The 21,171-nt window shown below is 42.8% G+C and overlaps 2 protein-coding genes and 1 long non-coding RNA gene across 3 annotated transcripts; 2 read left to right on the forward strand and 1 right to left on the reverse strand.

The window, feature by feature from the left end:
- Positions 1 to 2,822: 2,822 nt before the first annotated feature.
- On the forward strand, positions 2,823 to 4,877 carry LOC115368015 (uncharacterized). Its single transcript, XR_003928974.1, has 4 exons — positions 2,823 to 2,952; positions 3,979 to 4,060; positions 4,255 to 4,290; positions 4,785 to 4,877. It is a non-coding gene; the product is annotated as an uncharacterized LOC115368015 (long non-coding RNA).
- A 2,113-nt stretch (positions 4,878 to 6,990) lies between these two features.
- LOC115368409 (probable RNA-binding protein 18) lies at positions 6,991 to 8,581 on the forward strand. Its single transcript, XM_030064514.1, has one exon. The coding sequence runs from the start codon at positions 7,153 to 7,155 to the stop codon at positions 7,786 to 7,788; it is 636 nt and encodes a 211-aa protein (XP_029920374.1). The 5' UTR covers positions 6,991 to 7,152; the 3' UTR covers positions 7,789 to 8,581.
- Positions 8,582 to 12,477: 3,896 nt separating this feature from the next.
- LOC115367260 (zinc finger protein 324A-like) lies at positions 12,478 to 15,341 on the reverse strand. Its single transcript, XM_030062932.1, has 2 exons — positions 14,873 to 15,341; positions 12,478 to 13,469 (listed from the first exon to the last, which is right to left on the reverse strand). The coding sequence occupies exons 1-2, from the start codon at positions 15,108 to 15,110 to the stop codon at positions 12,610 to 12,612; spliced, it is 1,098 nt and encodes a 365-aa protein (XP_029918792.1). The 5' UTR covers positions 15,111 to 15,341; the 3' UTR covers positions 12,478 to 12,609.
- Positions 15,342 to 21,171: the final 5,830 nt, after the last annotated feature.

The raw sequence follows: 21,171 nt of genomic DNA on the forward strand, positions 1-21,171 counted from the left end.
ACACTTTGTTATATTTCGATGGAGATTTTGGTTCAGGGATATGGCCGATATCTGTTGGGTTTCTGTAAGGAGCCTTGAGATGACTTCTGTTATGATTCAATGCAATACAAATACAATTGAATTGAATTGAATTGAATAATGGACATGTACAGTGTTGTCCACCTGTTAAAGCGTGGAGTTAAACTCTGAGTTCCAGTAAGAACGTGACAGAAGGTTCCTGAGCTCAGCAGAACATTAAAGCCCAGCAGGACGTTACCCTGCAGCTTCAGCTTCACTGCCAGGCTTTAGCTGGTGGACTGGGAAAGAAATGAGTCCAAGGTGTTTATTCTCCTTTATTTCTGCTTATGAAGGAGCAAAACACAGAAAGGTCAAGGAGTCAAAGCGTCTTGTTGTGTTCACCTCCTGTTGGCACACGGCATTGTTCAATATCACGTCCTGTTTTTCTGATTCAAAGCAGGAAATCAGGTTTGTAACGATGCATATGTGGGGAAAAGCAGAAGCATGATCAAACACACAGATACACACACCAGCTGAGTGTGTGTGTGTGTTTGTGTGTGTGTGTGTGTGTGTGTGGACAGAACAACAGGGAAGAATGAAAAGGACATGAACTTCTCCTTCTGTTTGTCTGCTGCTTTATTTCTGTTTGCATTTTCTTGCTTATGATGCTTTTTTTTTTTGTTTTACCTGCCTCAGGAGTACAGATGTAAATTAGCATTCTTGCTAAACCCAACATGTTTACATCTTGTACTTTATAGTGATGTTCATTAATGTGCTCTGTCCCTATTGAAGAAGCAAGTAAACAAACACATGAATAAATAAATGAATGAATGAATAAATAATGTAAGTAGTAGCTTTTGTTGTATTTTCGTAGGGAAACTCCCCCAAACAGATCCTCAGCAGGGACTCCCTCCACTGCTGGTTCTTCTCAACGTGACGATGTTTCAGGCCTTCAGTCAGAGCCACGCCGCTGTAAAATAATCTGACATATAGAGTACATCTTGTTATGAAGTGCAGCCCTCCTCCTCCTCCCTCCCATCGCTCCATAATCTGATATGATTGTACAACAAAGTGTCTGGCTGCTGGACAAAATCCAAGTTTTATAATCCCACGCGACTGGGATGTGGAGGCTGGGGAGTTTCTCTTCAAGACTACAACAAAAAGTATGACTGACATTGTCTATTTGTTTATTTACATGTGGGACATTCTGTGATTGCAAAAGGAAGGCTGTTCCAATACTCACTTCCCTGAAGTGACAGCACAGTCTGTCCACAGCTGCTGTGTCTATACGGCACCACACAGTGCCCTCTAGTGGTGGCCCTGCCGCTACTGCCACTGCCAGCCCTCTGCTTGGTGAATGAACACAACACAAACTCCTGAAATAGCAGGGCTGCCATGAGAATCCCAAAAACATCAACAACCTGTGCGGTGTAATCCCTCACGCTGAACAGTACTGTCAGGGTTCTAGTTCTCCTCTGTCCTGCGTTTGGCCACAAGTTCTCATCAGCACTACATGTTCTTGTCTTCTCAGGCGATGGATCTCGTCACTCCTCTGTCTCCACCAGCCGGTCTGCCTTCATCCATGTTTCAGAACCAAATCAGTCCAAAGCCGCCCCCTTCTGTCTGTTTGGTAACGAGGCTAAAAACATCCACTCAGGCCAGGCGGTCATTAGGGTCGCCTGGCGGTCATTAGGGTCACCTGCAGTCGTTTGGGTCACCTGGCAGTCGTTATGGTCACCTGGCAGTCGTTAGGGTCACCTGGCAGTCGTTATGGTCACCTGGCAGTCGTTATGGTCACCTGGCAGTCGTTAGGGTCGCCTGGCGGTCATTAGGTTCACCTGGCAGTCGTTAGGGTTGCCTGGCGGTCATTAGGGTCACCTGGCAGTCGTTAGGGTCACCTGGTGGTCGTTAGGGTCACCTGGCTCCAGGAGTGAACAGTGGTTGTTGGGGTCAAGCAAGGTCAGAGGTGAATGGTTGAACTTCTTGTGAAATGCTTAATGCAGTGTTCTCCAGCATCAGCAACTTAACGTTTCCTAGTGTTCGCCTGTCCAGACTGCCAGGAAACACAGCTCGTCACGGTCAACTCTGAAGTTTGCAGCGCTTTAGGGTCATAAATTTCCTATGATAATATAATATAACTTTACCTCATTAGCAACCCTGCAGGTGTCCATGATGGGCAGCTTGTGCTGATTCCAACATGAAAGCAAACACCCAGAGGGCCTGTGTTTGTTAAAGTTCACATGAGGAACCTGGACCTTTCAAAATGTTTGTTGCTCCAATAATAACTGAACAACAGAAGTTTATTTCACTGTGTTCCTGTTTTTTGAGCCTGTGCTGTTGGGTCAGAGGAGGCCGACGAGGTCGATCATCAGGCCGGACGGTTTTTACAGAGCACACCCAGACAGAGAGCTGGGAAAGGAGGGGAACCAGGAGCTCTGACTGATTCACAGAAAGTAGAAGAGCCAAAGGAGGAATAAAACAAAGTGACAGCAAAGGGGGAAAATGAAGTGTCTTCCTATTTTTCTCTCCATTAAAGGCCTTTTGGGGGGATTTGTTCCCTATTCCATGTGAGAGTCTAAGCTTATGGTGTTGAGCTGTACAAATAAAACAGACGTGGAAACAGTCTTCTGAGTTCCTGTACCAGTGAGTCAGAGCAGACTGGGAGAACTGGGTTACTGGCTTTTTTGACAGGACATGGATGATGTTAGCAAAGAAAGAACTTCACATTTCTATGGACTTTTGACCCCAGATGATGAAACCTGATCATGTGATTGGACGGCAGGGCGCTGCCTCTACATGACTGGAGCCTTTATAAGAATCAGAGGAATTAGAATAACATTGATCCAGAGCTGCTGACTGTTTGTCCGAGTCCATTTCAACAAAGACAAGAAGAAACAGCCATGAACGCCCGAGTCACACTGATGCTAGTCTTGGCCGCTCTGCTGCTCTTTGCAGGTGAGGCATCAGTTTACAAGACTTTTTCATTCTACTTTTGTTTTTTTTTCCTTTTCATGAACTGTGGGCCCCCACCCAAAAGCTTTAAATAGCTTATCTCGGGGGACCCATTCATACATGCCAGGGTCTCACCATTAACTGCTGTATGTAATATTTGGCAATGTGTGAATAAACTCAAACTCAAACTCAAACTCATTATTTCTGCTCATGTTTAGACTCACATCATCTACATTTAACCTCTAACAGGGCCGTCCCCAGATATCCTGGGGGCACACCCTCCTCGGGGGCCCCTGTGACTTTACAGGACTCTGTTTTGATCTGTTTTGATGTGACTTCACTTTAAAATGGACAAAGATTTTGATTTTATTTTTCTGAGAGTTTTGTCGCCACAGATGTTGCTCATGTTTGCAGAGACGCTGTGTGTGTTCGGTCAGGAGTCAAGCTTTCGGGACGAGGGGGATTATTGTTTCTTTGGGTGGCAGAGATCCTGGGTTCAAATTAATTATCCTTGGGCATTTAATTGGGCATGTAATTATCTTGTATTTTTAAAATGAACATTTGGCATAATTTTTAAATAATTTCCTTGAAATTCAACTTGAAATATATAATTTTCTGGAGTTCTTTTACTTTTTTTGGTAATTCTCAGGTCATTTTTTTTGCCAAAAAAAAACAAAACAAAAAAAAACAATTTTTACAATTTAGTTTTTTGCATTTCATTGATAATTCCGTGGTAACTTTTGATTCATGTCATTTTTGCCAGTTTACTTTATTTTTCACATTTTCTGGTCCTTATACTGTGATTTTTCCCCTCTTGTTCATCCTCTCGGCTCTGCCGCTCAGTGCAGGTCAGGCTTCGGGTCGCAAGATATTTTTTATTTCTGCAGAGGTTTAGGCTCACATTGTCTCAGCTGAACTGGATTTAGGTTGGAGAAAAATTACAGGAAACTAAAAACCTGGGAGTTAATGTTTAAAGTTTGATAATTCTGCTTAATAATTAACTTTGCCAAATAACTAATTTTCAACCAGGCGCAGAGGCAGGACGGATCTGTGATGCAAGGGGAGGATCATGCAGCAGTTCCTTCTACTGTGACTTCAGGCTTAACCACTGGTACATCTCATCCTTTCATATATATTCTATAAATATTATATATATATGTGTGTGTGTATATATATATATATATATATATATATATATATATATATACATATATATATATGTATGTATGTCTATATATTCCCACATGTGAGGTAATATCCACACCGTAAATTAAATTGTACTGACAGACAAATGTTTCCTTGCAGGGTGATTACACCTGACTGCAGCCAAAGCGGACTAGTGTAAGTTCACCAGACTCATTTTTATCTCCACACTGCCCACTTGTGGCCAAAAAAATAAAGTAAAATTAAATAAATCACTGAGGGGAGCTGTGTGGTTTAGTGCAGGTGAGCCACTGACGGCTGCAGGAGACGACACTCTCCAAACTGCTTTCAGAAATCTCATGCAAGAAAAAAAAAGTTTTTAAATGTGTCTCGGTTGTTATATTCTCTACTTGTTTTAATTTATTTGCTTTTTTACAGTGTGCTTTCATTTGATTTTTCTCTCTTTCTGCTGTAAAAGTGTCTCTTGGTACTCAGAAAAGCAACATACAAATAAACGTGCTGTTATCATTTGCTGGATTAATGCCTTTGGAAAAGAAAAATCCAGTATGAGGTTTAGAGCAACACATTTCTCTTTTTTTTTAAACTGTGATCTTTTATTGGGCTCGTGTCTGTAAGTTATTCTGCATAATGTCCCGTCTGAAATAAAGTTTATCACTCACTTTGTGTTTCAGGTGCTGTCTGGAACGCTGAGGACAAAACCCACTTTGAGATGAGAGAAGAGACCTGATTCACTCCCAGGAGGGAAAGCTACTTTTTGTGCTGTAAAAAAATAAATAAAAAAAAAAAATGTATGAAAAATAAATAAAATCATGCTTTATATCAAGTTTGCTTTGCATGTTTCTGCCTAGAAATCCAGACTCAAGACAAGAGGAGTGAGAAAAAACAAACAAACAAACAAACAAACAAACAAACAAAAAAGTGGGAATCGTCACGTGGCGCTGAAAATCATACTCATGGTAAATCATACAGCCAATAAAGAGAAAAGCTGTTATTCATATAATGAAATATTAATTTATATGAAAAATTGGCTCAAACGTCAGAGATAAACGTTCATCCTTCCTGTGATGCTCCCTGCTGTCGGTGTTTCTCACCGGTTGGTGTGTGAGGAGTGTGTGTCCTGGTCAGAGCCACGCCGCTGTAAAATAATCTGATGTGCAGATTACATCTTGTTTTGAAGTGCAGCCCTCCACATCCTCCCTCCAATCGCTCCATAATCTGATAGGATTATATAACAAAGTGTCTGGCTGCTGGACAAAATCTCTTTGGGGGAGTTTCCCTACAAAAATACAACAAAAGCTACTACGTACATCATTTACTCATTCATTCATTTATTTATTTATTTACGTGTTTGCTTACTTGCTTCTTCAACAGGGACAGAGCACATTAATGAACATCACTATAAAGTACAAGATAAAACATGTTGGTGTTAGCAAGAATGCTAATTTACATCTGTACTCCTGAGGCAGGTAACACAAACAAACAAACAAACAAAAAGAAAAACATCATGAGCAACAAAATGCAAACAGAAACAAAGCAGCAGACAAACAGGAGGAGACACAGTTCATGTCCTGCTGTGCGGTAACTCTGATCCCAGGGCTGCTCGGCCTGGAGCCTGGAGTTTAACCCCTAACCTTCAGACCCATGTTATTGTGTGTGTGTGTGTGTGTGTGTGTGTGTGTGTGTGTGTGTGTGTGTGTGTGTGTGTGTGTCCTCAGTGAACTGTATCAGTCCCTGCAGTAGCTTCCAGCTGCAGCAGTCACTTCAGTTTCTGTTCAGTCTGACTGAGGGAGGTTTTTGTACCACGCTTTTTCACTGTGTGAACACGTCTTTACTGTTGATATAGTGGAAACTCTGACAGTAGTAAACTGCTGCATCTTCAGCCTGGACTCCACTGATGGTCAGAGTGAAGTCACTCCCTGATCCACTGCCTGTAAAACGACCTGGAATCCCTGATTGTCGAGTATCAGCCTCGTAAATGAGCAGTTTAGGAGTTTCTCCATCTTTCTGTTGGTACCAGTGTAAATAGTGGCTGCTTCCAGCAACATAAACATCCTGGCTGGTTTTACATGTGATGGTGACGGAGGCTCCCAGAGCAGCCCTCACTGCTCCAGGCTGAGTCACTGTGACCTGGCCTCTGGACTCTGAGGACACACAGACAAAAACACAAAGCAGCGTCATGCTTTTCTCCGCTTCATGTCAGAGGGACGGATCTTCATAGAGGAGAGGACTTTGATTCTCTGGACTTTACCTGTCAAGCAGCAGCAGAGGAGAGTCCAGATGAGGGGTGGTGTGTGTGTGTGTGTGTGTGTGTGTGTGTGTGTGTGTGTGTGTGTGATGACCCCTGTGACCCAGAGCCTCATGTCTCTTCACATCATTAAACTCAGACACGTTCAGTTTTCTGTTGAATCTGATGATGCCCAGATAGAAACAGCTGGCAGAGAATTTAATGTGTTTAATTTAATGTGTTACGGTTTCTGCTGATCAATATATTTGTTTTATCACACCGACACAACCCTTGTTTTATGTTTATTAGAAAAACAAGACAAACTGTCCTCCTCCTCCTCTTCTCCCTCCTCCTCCTCCTCCTCCTCCTCCTCCTCAGACTGTCAGGATCTGACTAAAGGAGACCAGCAGCAGCAGGATTTTACACATTTTCTCACTTTCTGTGACCTGGAATCTTAATAATGTGTGTTTTTATGATCTTGCAGCCGCTTTATATTTCAGATAAATAATTACATATTTTTCCATTTGAACCCCCCCCCCCTCCCCCTCCTCCTCCTCCTCCCCCCCTCCCCCTCCCCTGATCAACACCCGCAGCATCCGGGTCCTGGACGTCCTCCCTGCGGCCAGCTACGCTCGGCGCACAGGTTTGACGTCAGACGTGACGCCGCTTTGTGCGCCTTTGTTGTGATCGCCCAGCCTCGCGGCCGGAAGCAGCGGTGAGCCCGGACGGTGTGTGATGTTACCTGGTGAGCTCACCTGTGAACCCCCGCAGCTCGTCGGCTTCTAGAGGAGAGCAGAGGCTCCGGCAGAGGCTCCATGTCGTCGGCGGCCGACGCGGTGGAGAGCGCCGCGGTGCTGTCGGACAGCGCCGCGCACGACGGGAACCGGCTGTGGATCGGCAACCTGGACCCCAAGATCACCGAGTACCACCTGGTCAAGCTGCTGGAGAGGTTCGGCCACGTCAAGCAGTTCGACTTCCTCTTCCACAAGTCCGGCCCGCTGGAGGGCCAGCCGCGGGGATACTGCTTCGTCAACTTCCAGACGCGGGCGGAGGCGGAGCGGGCCATCCAGAGCCTGAACGGGAAGCTGGCGCTGTCCAAGCGGCTGGTGGTGCGCTGGGCCCACGCGCAGAGGTTTGAGGCCGGCGGCTTCCGCGGCGACAAGAGCGGCGGCCTGCCGCCCAGCCTGGAGCCGTCCAGCGGCGGCCTGGGCCCGGAGGAGGGCGGCCCGGTGCCGGCCTGCAGCGGCGGCAGCAGCAGCCTGAGCACCAGCGCCAAGATCCGGGCCATCGAGGCCAAACTGCAGATGATGGAGGAGAACCGGGACGACGAGTACAGCGGCCCGTCGCCCTACGTCTACAACAAGCCGGCCGAGAGGAAGCGCTGGGAGCCGTACGGCAAGCCGCACCACGGCGGCGGCCAGGGCAGATCCTTCCGCAAGTTCAGGAGATGACCATCAACTGCAACACACACACACACACACACACACACACACACACACACTTTGAAAGCACGTTTGTGTTTTCAGACAGTGTGTATGGACCGTCTGGGACATTATCAGCTCAGTTTTGATGTGTGAGCCAAACTGAACAGAAAATGCAGGGATTTTGGTTAAGAGCTGTGTTATTACATGTGTTCATCATTATTATTATTATTATTATTACATTAGTAGTGTTCAGGATCACTTGCTAACACTTTGAAACCTGAAGTAATTTCCCTTTATTCCTTCTCATTTTTTTAAAACGATTTTTCTGTTATTATTATTATTATTATTACTTTAAGAAAAGGCTGCGCTTTCCAATAAAAGGTGGAATTTTGCTGGAATTTTGTTTGGAGGATTAAATTAAACGCCCACAAAAGAAATAGTAAGGAAAGAAAAGCCTTTCACAGAGTTAAGTTTAGCAGAAGGTGGGCACGTCTGCAAAGTGGCTGCCCAGAGGAGCCACTTTCATTCAGACAGCTGGAGGTCAGAGGTCAAAGGGCCCCGCTGGAAATGACCATGACAGTTTTTGCCTCGTAAAAAAATGAAGCCGAACTTTGGAGCGATATGTAGCCTCACTGCTGGCAGCCTAGCATGACACGAGCGGCACCCACAGACTCACCTCGTATCTTCACTTTCCTGGTAAAAAGGTGATTATTGACGCCTTGCAGGATCCTGTCACTATGCTCTGTTTCTTGTAAAAAAAAAAAAAAAAAACTCTTTATTTTTTTCTCCCATCCAGGCAGGTTTGTTGTGTTTGAGTCACGGAGCAGCAGAGGGCTCACTGGCCTCCTCAGGGAATCGAACCAGCGACCGTCCAGTCACAGTGTGCCTGTTACTAAAGGCCCGTTCCGCCCTCTTTTGACTTCTCGTCCGCAGTCGTGAGCAAATCTGCGTCCATCACCAAGATCAGTCGCATAAACGTGAACAAAATTTGCTTTTTTAGCTGAGAGGTCGAGGCTGAGCTTTCAGATCAGCAGAGGGAGCGCTTGATATTCAGTCCAACATACACCTAAAGTGAGCAACAACAAGCGCTCCCAAAAGCCTCTTTCAGGCGATTCAACACACACGTTGGCTGAAAGTCTTCACAAGATGGAATTACCTCTGTTAATATCTTCCACCTTTCACAGAGGAGGTGTTTTTTTTTATTTACATGAACCAAACAATATTCTGTGTATGTTTATGCAGCTGATATCTGTGATGGAAAACTGTATGATGGCATGTGAGGGCCACTGCAGGGAGAAGAGAAAATTATGGGGCCATGGGAGGATGGGGGTAATATTCTGAGGAAAAAAAAAAAAAAAAAAACTCTGCCAAGATTAAACTAGTTTTCAGTTTTTTTTTTTCTCGTAAATTTGTGACTTTATTTTCAGATTTTTTTTTTTCATAAATTTATGGCTTTAATCTCAGAGAATTTGGGAGCTTTTTCTAATTTTTTTATATAATTTTTTTTCCTTACTTTGAAATTAAAGTCATAAATTTACGAGAAAAAAACTCAGAATTTCTGAGATTTTTCTCATAAATTTGTGACTTTATAATCTCAGAATTTTCAAATTTTTTTTTTTCATTAATTTGTGAGTTTTTTTTCTCATAAATTTACCACTTTAATCTGTCTTTAAACTTTTATTTCACTAAGTGTAACCCCCATCCTCCCGCGGCGCCGTCATTTTTTTCCTCCCCACAATGGCAGTCGTGTGCTGTCACAGAAATGCGCCGGCAGCTGTTGACAAGAAGTCAAAAAAGCGCGGGATGCTCCTTTAAGCCATCAGCCTGCAGGGGGATGACACACACACACACACACACACACACACACACACACACCTGGACCAGACTCATGTTGCTGAGTTCTTCACTCAGTGTTGTGATGTGACTGTGAGGCGCAAGCTTTTTTTTTTTTTTCCTTTTGTGTGTAATTCCTTTTTTTTTTTTTTTTTTTGTTAGTGGTTGAAACTGTTGATGATGTTGCAGGGACTGGAGGTTGTAGTTTAGGATTTTGAGTTTGAATAAAATCAAACATTTTAACCAGCGTGCCACTTTGATTTGTGCCACAGCAAATTAAGGTTTTTATGATCTGGAAGCTGCAGTGGTCTTTCTCTCTCTCTCTCTCTCTTTCTCTCGCTCTTTTCGTTCCTGGATCTGATCAGAAACTCGAGTATCGAGCCAGAAATGTCATCAAAGTGAAGTTTAAATTTCGCTCGTGTCCTTCTTGTTCACATGAGCTGTAACTCAGAGGTTAGGAACTGCCTCAGCTCTTTCTTAATCCAGTACGAACCTGAAGGTGGACGTCATATTCCAGCTTCTTGAGTCTGTTTTCAGTCTCTTCATGCAGTCCAGATTGGGATTATAAACCGTTCCGATCCAGAAACTGAATTAAACCGCCCCTCTGTTTGAAATGTGATTTTTTTTTCTAGTCACAGAACCAAAACGCTTTATTTAACTCCAAGCATTTTTTTTTTTTTTACAGACTCTTCTGTCATGTTCAGTCTTAATTTTGAACTTCCCTCCCACTTCTAAAAAATACTTTTTTTTTTTTGTCATTTTACAGATTGTGAAATCAATATTGGTCTGACTTTAATGGTAAAGTGTGTTAAATAATCGAGTGTTGGTGACTTTGTTTCAGAGGAAAATACTAATATTAGCCTGGTGGGCAGTTTGAGACTGTAACTGGGCCAAATCTAACATGAAGGGCTGCAGAGTGATTATCTTCACTGTCAGTGAACCCATCAGTTATCCATTTTTTTAAATATAATACCAAAGTCTGATAGAAAGTGATCACAGTCCAAAATGAAATTCCAAAAACTGTATAAAAAAAAAAAAAGCGAATTTAATAAAGATATGACTGCAGAAGATAAAGTCTTAGCATCTCAGTGATGGTGGAACCAGACGATGTTTGGTGCTTTGACTTGAGAAAAATCGTTCATCAGTGATCAAATGACGACTAATTCTCCTATTTTAATCAATTAACAGACGTCTCACTGAATCACTGGGAGCCACTGGTGAACCCGCTAAAATATCTTTAATAACCTCACAGCCTTTATAACCAGTTCAACCAGTCACACCAGAAACACGTTGGAGGAAAAAAACAATAAAACTTTACTTCCATAAGGAAAAAACAACACTGTGATAAATCAAAGAAGTTGTTGTGTTATAATGAACCTGGTGGGTGAAGAGATGAAACCGACACGTCTACATTTGACTGGATTTATTGACAGGAACCAGGAACCGCACACTTCTGCAACTCCCACAACTTTAATTCACAAAAGTGACGCCATGTTTGTGTCGGTGGACCTCCATCAGGCGCAGAAGACCACCGAGGGTCCCCGAACCCCACTTTGAAAACAACCAGTGAGGAAAAAAGGGCAGGGTTTGCTGTTTGGTTTTGGTCGTTGTTCACACAGAGAACAAAGGGACAGAACCAGCGATGGACCTTCACACCCTGAGGGCTCAGAGAGGCGCAGCATGACACCACCTTGTGGGTGGAGACGGTATTACAACAGCAAACACACGAGTTTGGCATTTAAATTCTCCTTTGAAACCCTTAGAACATTGTTTTTTTTAAAAAGTGGTTGGTCATACTGTGCACTCAGGTAAAATCTGAGCAAAATTTGTTCCCCTCAAGGGAAACGACAGCCCACCTGGCCCTGCTGGAATGGTTTACTGTAAAAAATGCAGACTCTAAAACTCCCATTTTATTACAGAGTGTGACTTTTAGGAACTCTCACATCTCGCTGGAGGATGAAAGTAGAACTCAAGAGTAACGCTAAATAAGAAAATCCACTCTTTTTAAAAAATCTTCCCATCTCTTAAAGCCCCTTTAAGATCAGGATGTGAGTTTTTCGCTTGACATCTGTCGTTACAGACCGAACAGGAGGCTGTTTTTCAAGCGTCTGTCAAGTTTTAATCCCGTCTGCGGTGCAGTAACAGGCCTCATAGTCCAGTCCTTTTCTGAAAAAAACCTGGGACAAATTGCAAGAGAAGCAAACTCGACTGATTCTGTATCCTCAGTTTGTCCTGAGTGAGGGGAAAAAAGTCCCAAGAAATCCCATTGGTGGAAAGTTTGGAAAATCACCTATAATGACCATATAATACCAAAAAACACTGTTTTTAACACACAGGGGAAAGGGGTTCAACATTTGACTTTCAGATATCACTATAAAAATTCACAAGTTGATTACACACACAAAGACAAGAAAAAAAGTCAATTACAAGTTCTTTGAATTATTCTGTTTACACATGCATATCACACATTATCTGATTTGATATGCGCTAATAAGGAATATAAGGAATAAATGCCAGAACAGATATTTAAACAGTGAATTAAAAGGTTACTATATATATAGTAACTTTTTATTATACATTATTATATATATTTAAACAGTGAATTAAAATGTTACTATAAACATAGTAACTTTTTAATTCACTGTTTAAATATCTGTTCTGGCATTTATTCCTTATATTCCTTATTAGCGCATATCAAATCAGATAATGTGTGATATGCATGTGTAAACAGGATAATTCAAAGAACTTGTAATTGACTTTTTTTCTTGTCTTTGTGTGTGTAATCAACTTGTGAATTTTTATAGTGATATCTGAAAGTCAAATGTGTGTTAAAAGGCTGTTTTTTGGTATTATATGGTCATATAGAGGGGATTTTCCAAACTTTCCACCAGTGGGATTCCTTGGGACTTTTTTCCCTCACTCAGGACAAACTGAGGATAAATCAGTTGAGTTTGCTTCTCTTGCAATTTGTCCTAGGTTGACCCCAATTTTGGCCTAAAATTACTACCAGGGGCTCTATGACATCAGGCGTTTCCTCTGGCAGGGGTGTTTGTAGAAGCAGGACAGCTGGCTGAAGCGCCGGTCGCACACCGAGCACCAGTACGGCCTCTCCCCGGTGTGCGTGCGCAGGTGCACCGTCAGGTTGCCCTTCTCCACGAAGCCGCGGCCGCAGTACGAGCACACGAACGGCTTCTCGCCCGTGTGGCTGCGCACGTGCCGCACCAGCGTGGCCCGCCGGCCGAAGCTCTTGCCGCAGACGGTGCAGCCGTACGGCCGCTCCCCGGAGTGGATCCGCAGGTGCGTGCGCAGGTTCCCCCGCAGCGTGAACGTCTGCCCGCACACGCCGCAGCGGAACGACCTCTCCTGGTGAGCCCTGAGGTGCGGCTTCAGGCTCTCGCTGTCGTCCAGGTGTTTCCCGCACAGGCCGCAGTCGTGAACGTGGGCCGGGGCGTGAGTCATCAGGTGGCTCCTCTTCTGGAAGGACTCCCCGCAGACTTGGCAGCAGTGCCGCGGGAGGCCGCCCGACGGCTTCTGCTCCTGGGACAGTTCAGACAGGCTCTTCGACTTCTTGCCCGTCAGCGACTTTGGTCCTTTAGCTCCTCCCGCCCTCGGCCTCGCGGGTCTCCTCGCCTCCTTCCAGTACTCGTCGCTGTCCTCCGTGTCCGAGCGGTCGGAGAGGAGCTGAACGTCGCTCGCGGCTTCCAAACCGCCGGCGGGGTCGAAGTTGGCGGCCGGCTCTCCTTCGGCTTCTGTTTTGATGTGCGTGGTGGAGCCGCCGGCCTCCGCCTCGTCGCCGCTCCTCCTCTGGTCCAGCTGCAGGCACAGGAGCTGCTCGTCCGTGGGGCCGCCCTCCATCCACGACGGCTGCAGGGGGTCTGGAAAAAAAAGAAATCACAGATTAAATCAACTCAGGCCAGTTCCTCTTCAACTTTTAACTGTTAATAAAACGAAACAAACTACAACTTCATTATCCACCGTGGAGGAAAACTGTCCTTTTAGCCCACACTCAGGTCGACGGGTGTGACATATCTTATCAATATCAATATATCATATCAATATTGCAAATACAAACAAAAGTGCTGCTGCTGCCATTTCCCCTGAAGCCGCACCGCCGACGCAGCTTCAAATCACTGAAACTGAACATTTTCTGCTTTGCAATCTCCAGTAAGTCAGAGCAGTGGCTTTCAAAGGGAGGCCCGGGGACCCCCAGGCGTCCTCGAGGGTCTTCCATGGGGTTCTGACCAAAATGAGGAAGTTTAATTGCATCGTAATTTAATTTTTAATGCAGTGGAGACATTTTTTTTTTTTCTGGTTTGATGGTTTAATGATTTGTCAGTGTTCGAGTATGACACTAAAACTGTTTAACCATTTGAAACCTGAGTAAATTCACTTGATATTGATCAAAAACACAGGGAGCAGGGGGACAAGTGGCACTTTAACATGAGCAAAAGTGTTAAAAAGATAATAAAAAAAAAGACTTGCCACAAAGTTAGCATTTGATTTCAACTACAAGAAACCTAGAAGAAAAAACTAAACACTAAAACTATGTTTATGAAAATTTAAAAAAGGTTACTATATATATAGTAACCTTTTCATTCACTGTTTAAATGTCTGTTCTGGCATTTATTCCAATTAGTGCATATCAGATCAGATAATGTGTGATATGCATGTGTAAACAGAATAATTCAAAGAACTTGTAATTGACTTTTTTTCTTGTCTTTGTGTGTGTAATCATCTTGTGAATTTTTATAGTGATATCTGAAAGTAAAATGTGTGTTAAAAGGCTGTTTTTTGATATTATATGGTCATATAGAGGGGATTTTCAAAACTTTCCACCAATGGGATTTCTTGGGACTTTTTTCCCTCACTCAGGACAAACTGAGGATACAGAATCAGTTGAGTTTGCTTCTCTTGCAATTGCAACTGTTTTTATCCGATCAGGCTCCAATAAGTCACCCCCTCACCCTCACTCAGAACCCCAAGTGCAATAAAACTGTGTAGTGCAATCCTGCTTGAACATAATGTATGTTCTCCAGCACCTTGTTTTTTTATAAACCCTTCTTTCCATTTTTATTTATTTATTTATTTAATTTATGTATTTATTTAAATTCTAGTGTGACACTAGAACTTGTGTGTGTCTTTGAGTGCAACACGGTGGGAAGTGGGAACTCCCAAATTTCTTTGTGCACTACGCGCACAATGACAATAAAGACTATTTCTATTTCTATTTCTATTTCTGTTTCTGGTTCTCGGTGCGGTAAATGTGCGGTGGACCGACCCGCCAGGTGCCACTTGGTGTCCGGTCCCAGGCCGTCCAGCTGCCGTCGCTGCCGGTCGATCTCCTCCCGGTACCGGGCCACGGTCCTCCCGAACACGGCCAGGATGTCGTCCACGGCCGCCGCCAGCCGCTCGTTCACGAACACCCGCAGCGTCTCCATCTCCGGCGGCTTGCTGTGGGTCTCCAGCCCGCTGAGAGGCTCCAGGCCCGCCGGGAACAGCAGCTCCTCTGCGGACATGATCACCAGGCGCTCCGGGCCGGACAGACGGAAGATTTCACCTTTAAAAACTGTGATAAAGGAGTCCGTGCTGATGGAAACAGAGTTGAAAAGCTCTCTGGGTTGCAGTTTGATTGATAACCGCTTGAATTAAAGAGTTTTTAAATGAGGAAGCAGCGGCTGTGGATCACAACACAACACTGAAAGCAGAGGTAAACAATCCAGCTCTGGTCCGGCAATAAAAGAGGTTGTAAAGGAAACAACGTCAGACCGTCTGATGGTTCCGGACGGAAACCCGAAGAGGTCAAACTTACACTTTACAGTCATACATTCATACATTCATACAGTGACTGCGTTGAGTCCTATACCCTTCATAAGTCACCAATATACTGCATTAAAAAAAAAAAAAAAACACCAGTGCATGTCACACCTACTGTCATTATTCACACCGGAGTCGCTAAAGACTCAGTTAGTCACTTTAATGGAAGCAGTTGGTTTTGGATCCAGAACAACTGAAGCCCTAAAAGGCCATGTAGTCATGCTTTCCCCACCAGGTACTAACACTCTGGTCATACTACGAGTACTATTCGAAAATTAGTAGAACTGAAGCTAAGTAGTGAGAGCACAAATACTATCATAAGTAGTTGTAGTACATGTAGTGCTTTTTTTGCAGTAGCAGCAGCAGTAATAGCAGAGGTAGCAGTAACAGAAGGTGCCACAGCAGCAGTGGTAGTAGTAGTAGTAGAAGTAGTAGTAGTGGTAGTAGTAGTGGAGGTGGTACTGGTAGTAGTGATATTTGGTAGTAGTTGCAGTGCTAGTCAAGGTAGTCGTGGTAGAGGTAGTAGTAGTGGTAGCAGGGCTGGTAGTGGTAATGGTGGTGGCAGTAACAGTGGTTGTAGTAGTACTACTAGTGGTAGAAGTGATGGTAGTAGTAGTAGATAGAGTAGATGTAATGGTAGTAGCAGTAGTGGCTGTAGTGGTAGAGGTAGAAGTAGTAGTGGTAGGAGTGGAAGTAGTAGTGGTGGTAGTTGTGGTAGTAGTAGTAGTAGTAGTAGTAGTAGTAGTAGTGGGGGTGGTAGTAGTAATCATAGTGGTAGTGGTAGAGGTAGAAGTAGTAGTGGTAGTAGTAGTGTCTAAGATGCAAGATGGCCGCGCGTGTTCTTTGTCTCTGAGCTGTCTCCACAAACTTTCAAATAACTTGTGAATTACTGCTCAAGTCGACTCAGTTTTCAGCCAACGTGTTCTGCAAAGTCTGGGTGATTATTTCAAGGCTTGAAGTGCCCTGATCGGAACAAAGTTATGGCCGATAAAACCAGAAGTAAGGCAAAAGACGCCGAGAGCGGCGACAACGCTGATTTAATGAATGAACTGAAGCTGCTTAATGCAAAAGTAGACAACATGCATAAAGTAATGGAAAGACAAGTTAACAGTAAATTTGACAGTCTGCATGGATCGTTGAAGAAGTTGATCTCAGAAAGCCAAGATAATCTGAAAAAAGAGCTTGAGAAAACAGCCATAGAGCTGCAGTATAAGTTAGATATGGAGGTGGGGATTTTGTGCTCGAGGATGGAAGGGATTGAACAGAAAATTGCCGAAAAAGCTACTCAGAGGAAATCATTTGGTGAGGATGTCTCGCTGGTGATAATGGGGCTACCACAAGAAGATAATGAGGATCTGATGGCCAAAGTGAAAGATCTTTTTTGCAACGGCCTTGTCTGTGACCCGGTGCCCGTCCCCGTTGCGGTGGAGCGGACCCGGCCGAGAGGAAGCAAGCCGGGGCTGGTTAAAGTGGAACTGCAGTCGATCCAGGTGAAAGTGGATGTGCTCAGGAGAAAAGCCAAGCTCAGAGACAGCGATCGCTTCCAGAGAGTGTACGTGTCGTCGGCGAAATCGCATGCTGAGCGGCTGTTGGACTACAACTTCAGGACTCTCCTCAGAGAAATCCCAGCCGGGAAGGATTTCTACCTGGCCGGGAATGGTCGGCTAATGAAGCGCGCACCTACGGGAGGCGCACCAGGTGACAGACGGGTATGAGGGGATCTTGCCCAGCCTGTAAGTACTGAACTTTTCCTGTTGGCTCATTGGAACGTCAACGGATGGACATCGACAAACTGTAAACTCAGAAAACTTTTATTACTTTCTCTCGAGCCAGACTTCATTTCTCTGAATGAAACGCATTTATCCAGTGACGTAATCGAACTGGATGGATATACGTGGTACGGACATAAGCGCTCAGCTCATAGGAGAGCAGTCAAAGCTTCTGGTGGTGTTGGCATTTTTGTTAAGACCTCTGTTTTGGATCAGTTTTGTGTTAAAACTGTAGATAAAGTCTATGACGGAATTCTTAGTATACGTTTTGAACACCGCTTGTCACATTATTCTTTCATTATTATTTCTTGTTACTTATCTCCAGAAACATCTACCTGGGGTCGAAATGCGGATTTATTTTTTAGCCATTTATTGGCACTGATGTACTGTAATGATGCAGACTCTATCTATATTTGTGGTGACATGAATAGTCGTATTGCAGACCTGAAAGATTACGTTATTGATGTTGATGACATTTCTCCCAGAGTTGTTCTGGACACGGGTATAAATAAACATGGAGAAGCCTTTATTGAATTTTTAAAAGACTCCAAGTGCTGTGTGCTTAATGGAAGATTGAACCCTGAATCTGATAACTTTACTTCTATTTCTACAAGGGGTAAAGCTGTGGTGGATTATATTGTAACATCACATATGGATTTAAAGACGTGTTCTGAATTTAAAGTTTACACCCCCACCGAGCTTGTAGAAGGGCTTGGGTCTGAAGTTATGAATCTGATTGATGATGGTAGTAGACTTCCTGATCATTCAGTATTGTGTTTACGATTTCAAACAGGAGAACTCTGCACTAGTTGTGATATTGTAAGGTTTGGCGCGCTGCAGCAAAGGAAGAGGCTGAATAGAAATGTACCTGTTAGTTTTCTTTCTTCTGCAATACGCCAAAATGCACTTCTTGAGATAAAAAATGAGTTGAAAAAAGGCCAGAAAACACAGGAAAATATCGATAATTGTTATAATCAATTTTGTGATCTTATGCGCAAGGAAATGGAAATACATTGTGTTGTTAAAAAGGGAAGGATAAAGAAGCACCATAGAACAAAACAACAATATTGGAATGATGAATTAAATAAATTATGGACTGACATGCGCTTAGCAGAAAAACAATTTCTTAAATGTAAGCACCAGAGTAAAAGAAGGATTCTAAAAAACGAATTTAAATATTATCAGCTAAAATTCGACAGAAGGTTGAGGTTCGTCAAAAGACGATTTAAAAGAGGACAAGCCCTTCAGTTACAACACTTACAACTTAATAACCCACAGCAATTCTGGAGGGAAATAAACAAACTGGGACCACAAAAGAGTAAATCAATTCCAATGGAGATTTTAAAGGAAAATGGTGAATCTTGTTTTGAGACTGATCAGATATTGAAGAAATGGGAAACTGATTATAGTAATTTGTATGCTTGTAATAGTTCTTCACTATTTAATGATCAGTTTTTGGATGAGATGTGCAAAGTAAAATGTGAGCTTGAGAACAGCAGCGGTGGTCCTGTACTTTACCAAGACCATATGTTGAATAAGGAGATCACATTGGAGGAGGTGCGAAAAGTGATAGATAAGGCTAAAGCCAACAAAGCTGTGGGTATAGAAGAGATACCGAATGAGGTCCTCAAAACGCCAAATTTGATGAATTTTTTGCATTCTTTGTTTCAAACATGCTTTCAAAATGGTATTTCCCCATCTGTGTGGAATAAATCCATAATCAAACCAATACCCAAATCTACAAAAGCGGATTCCAGAATCCCATTAAATTATAGAGGTATCAGTTTGATTAGTACAGTATATAAATTATATTCAGGTATCCTCAATAACAGACTGATTAATTATTTAGAGATTCACAGATTACTTGTGGACGAGCAGAATGGCTTCAGGAAGAGCAGGGCATGTATAGATCATATTTATGTTTTATCTTCAGTGGTGAGAGCAAGACTACAAGATGGGAAAAATACTTTTGCTTGTTTCGTTGACTTTAAGAAAGCCTTTGACTTTATTAACAGAGACCTCTTGGAGTATAAATTGATATGTTCTGGTATTAATGGTAAATTCTATAATGCTATTAAAGCTTTGTATAAATCCCCAATTTCATGTTTACAGATAAATGATTTCAAAACTGGTTGGTTTACGACTCCATTTGGAGTGAAGCAGGGAGACGTACTTTCCCCTACATTATTTGCTCTTTATATAAACAACTTAGCCGAAGAAATTAAGCAGGCTGATTTGGGTATAATGCAGATGATATGGTTCTGGTAGCAGAATCGGAAATACATTTACAAAAAATGTTAAATATTTTGAGTTTATGGTGTAGCAAATGGAGACTGACTATTAATAGTGACAAAACATTGATAATGCATTTCAGAAAGCAATGTGTACAGCAGAGCAATTATATATTTAAGTTTGGATCAATGCCTTTAAATTATACTAATTCCTATAAATATCTTGGTTTGGTTTTTAACGAAAATATGTGCTTTACTGAAGGAACTAAAATACTGTCAGAATCAGCAGGAAGAGCATTGGGGTCTATATTGAACAAATTGAAACTATGCCCTGATCTCAGTTTCTTAACCTTCACTAAGCTTTATGATTCAATGGTAAACCCGATTTTATTTTATGCTGCAGGAGTGTGGGGTTTTAAGGATGCTCCTGATAGTAATGCCATCCAGAATCGAGCCATGAGGTGTTTTCTTGGGGTGCATAAATTTACTGCTAAGCTAGCTGTTGAGGGGGACATGGGATGGGAGCCATGTTTGATAAAACAGAGATGTGAGATGTTGAGACTATGGAACCGCCTTGTTCAATTGCCAGAGGAGAGACTGACCAAAAAGATCTTTAACTGGGACCAAGCACACAGCTATCCCTGGTCGAGAGAGGTTGCTGAAATATTTTCTCTCTCTGATTTGAATTATATTTATAGGAATAATTTACAGTGTAATATAAATACAGTAAAACAAAAACTATTTGAGATTTATAAGGAGCAATGGAAGAACGAAATTTGTATGAAACCAAAACTTAGGAACTATATTCAAATTAAAGATGACTATCACACAGAATTATATGTAAAAGTAAATTTACAAAGAAGGCAAAGATCCCTGTGTGCTCAGTTGAGAACCGGGACTTTACCACTGGCAATTGAGGTAGGCAGATATAAAGGTGTGCCCGAGGAGCAACGTTTGTGTGTTTTATGTGATCTCAGTGTTGTTGAGGATGAATTTCATTTTGTATTTCATTGCCCTTTATACTGTGATCTGAGAAATGTTTTGTTCGAAAGGACCCAGATGAAAAATCCTGATTTGTTTTGGCTGTCCGAAGCTGATATGATGAGTTGTTTTTTTAATGTGGAGATTTTTGCTTTGGCGAATTTTGTGGAAGATGCCTGGCATCGAAGACAGAGAACATTGTATCCACAATAGTATGTGTTATATGGTCATCTTTGTCTTTGTTTCTGTGTTGCTAGTGTCTTGTAAGCCCATATGGGCTGGGCACCAGAAGGTGCATGACACTCATATAAATAAATAAATAAATCAGTAGTAGTGCTGGTGGCAGTAGGTACTAATAGTGGTAGTAGTAGTAGTGGTAGTTGTAGTAGTGATAGTAGAGGTAGTAGTAGTGGTAGAAGTAGTGGTGGTGGCAGGAGTAGAGGTAGTAGTAGTGGTGGAAGATGTAGTAGTAGTGGTAGTAGTAGTGGTGGAAGATGTAGTAGTAGTGGTAGTAGTAGTGGTGGAGGTGGTAGTAGAGGTAGTAGTTGTAGTAGTAGTCGAGGACTATAATAATGGCAGTTTTATAATGAAATCTAATTATTGTCATTGCTGTAGGGAACCAACAAGTTCAATGCAGTCTCCACCTGAACCACTAGGTGGCAGTAAAACACCTGACAATGCATTGCCTCTGACAGCTGTCTCTGAATGGCGCCACTGTAAGCTGCACAATTTGCACATACCCACACATTTCCTTGCATGTTTGTTTTGTACCACAAATTCAT

This window comes from Myripristis murdjan, chromosome 11, assembly GCF_902150065.1.
Source record: "Myripristis murdjan chromosome 11, fMyrMur1.1, whole genome shotgun sequence".
Classification (NCBI taxonomy): domain Eukaryota; kingdom Metazoa; phylum Chordata; class Actinopteri; order Holocentriformes; family Holocentridae; genus Myripristis; species Myripristis murdjan.

Bases quoted from the DNA above. Each gene is read 5' to 3' on its own strand.
- LOC115368409 (XM_030064514.1), top strand. From the start codon at position 7,153: ATGTCGTCGGCGGCCGACGCGGTGGAGAGCGCCGCGGTGCTGTCGGAC.
- LOC115367260 (XM_030062932.1), bottom strand. From the start codon at position 15,110: ATGTCCGCAGAGGAGCTGCTGTTCCCGGCGGGCCTGGAGCCTCTCAGC. The intron at 13,470-14,872 runs GTCGGTCCACCG...TTTTTTTTCCAG, and splicing joins CACCAAGTGGCACCTGGCGG to ACCCCCTGCAGCCGTCGTGG.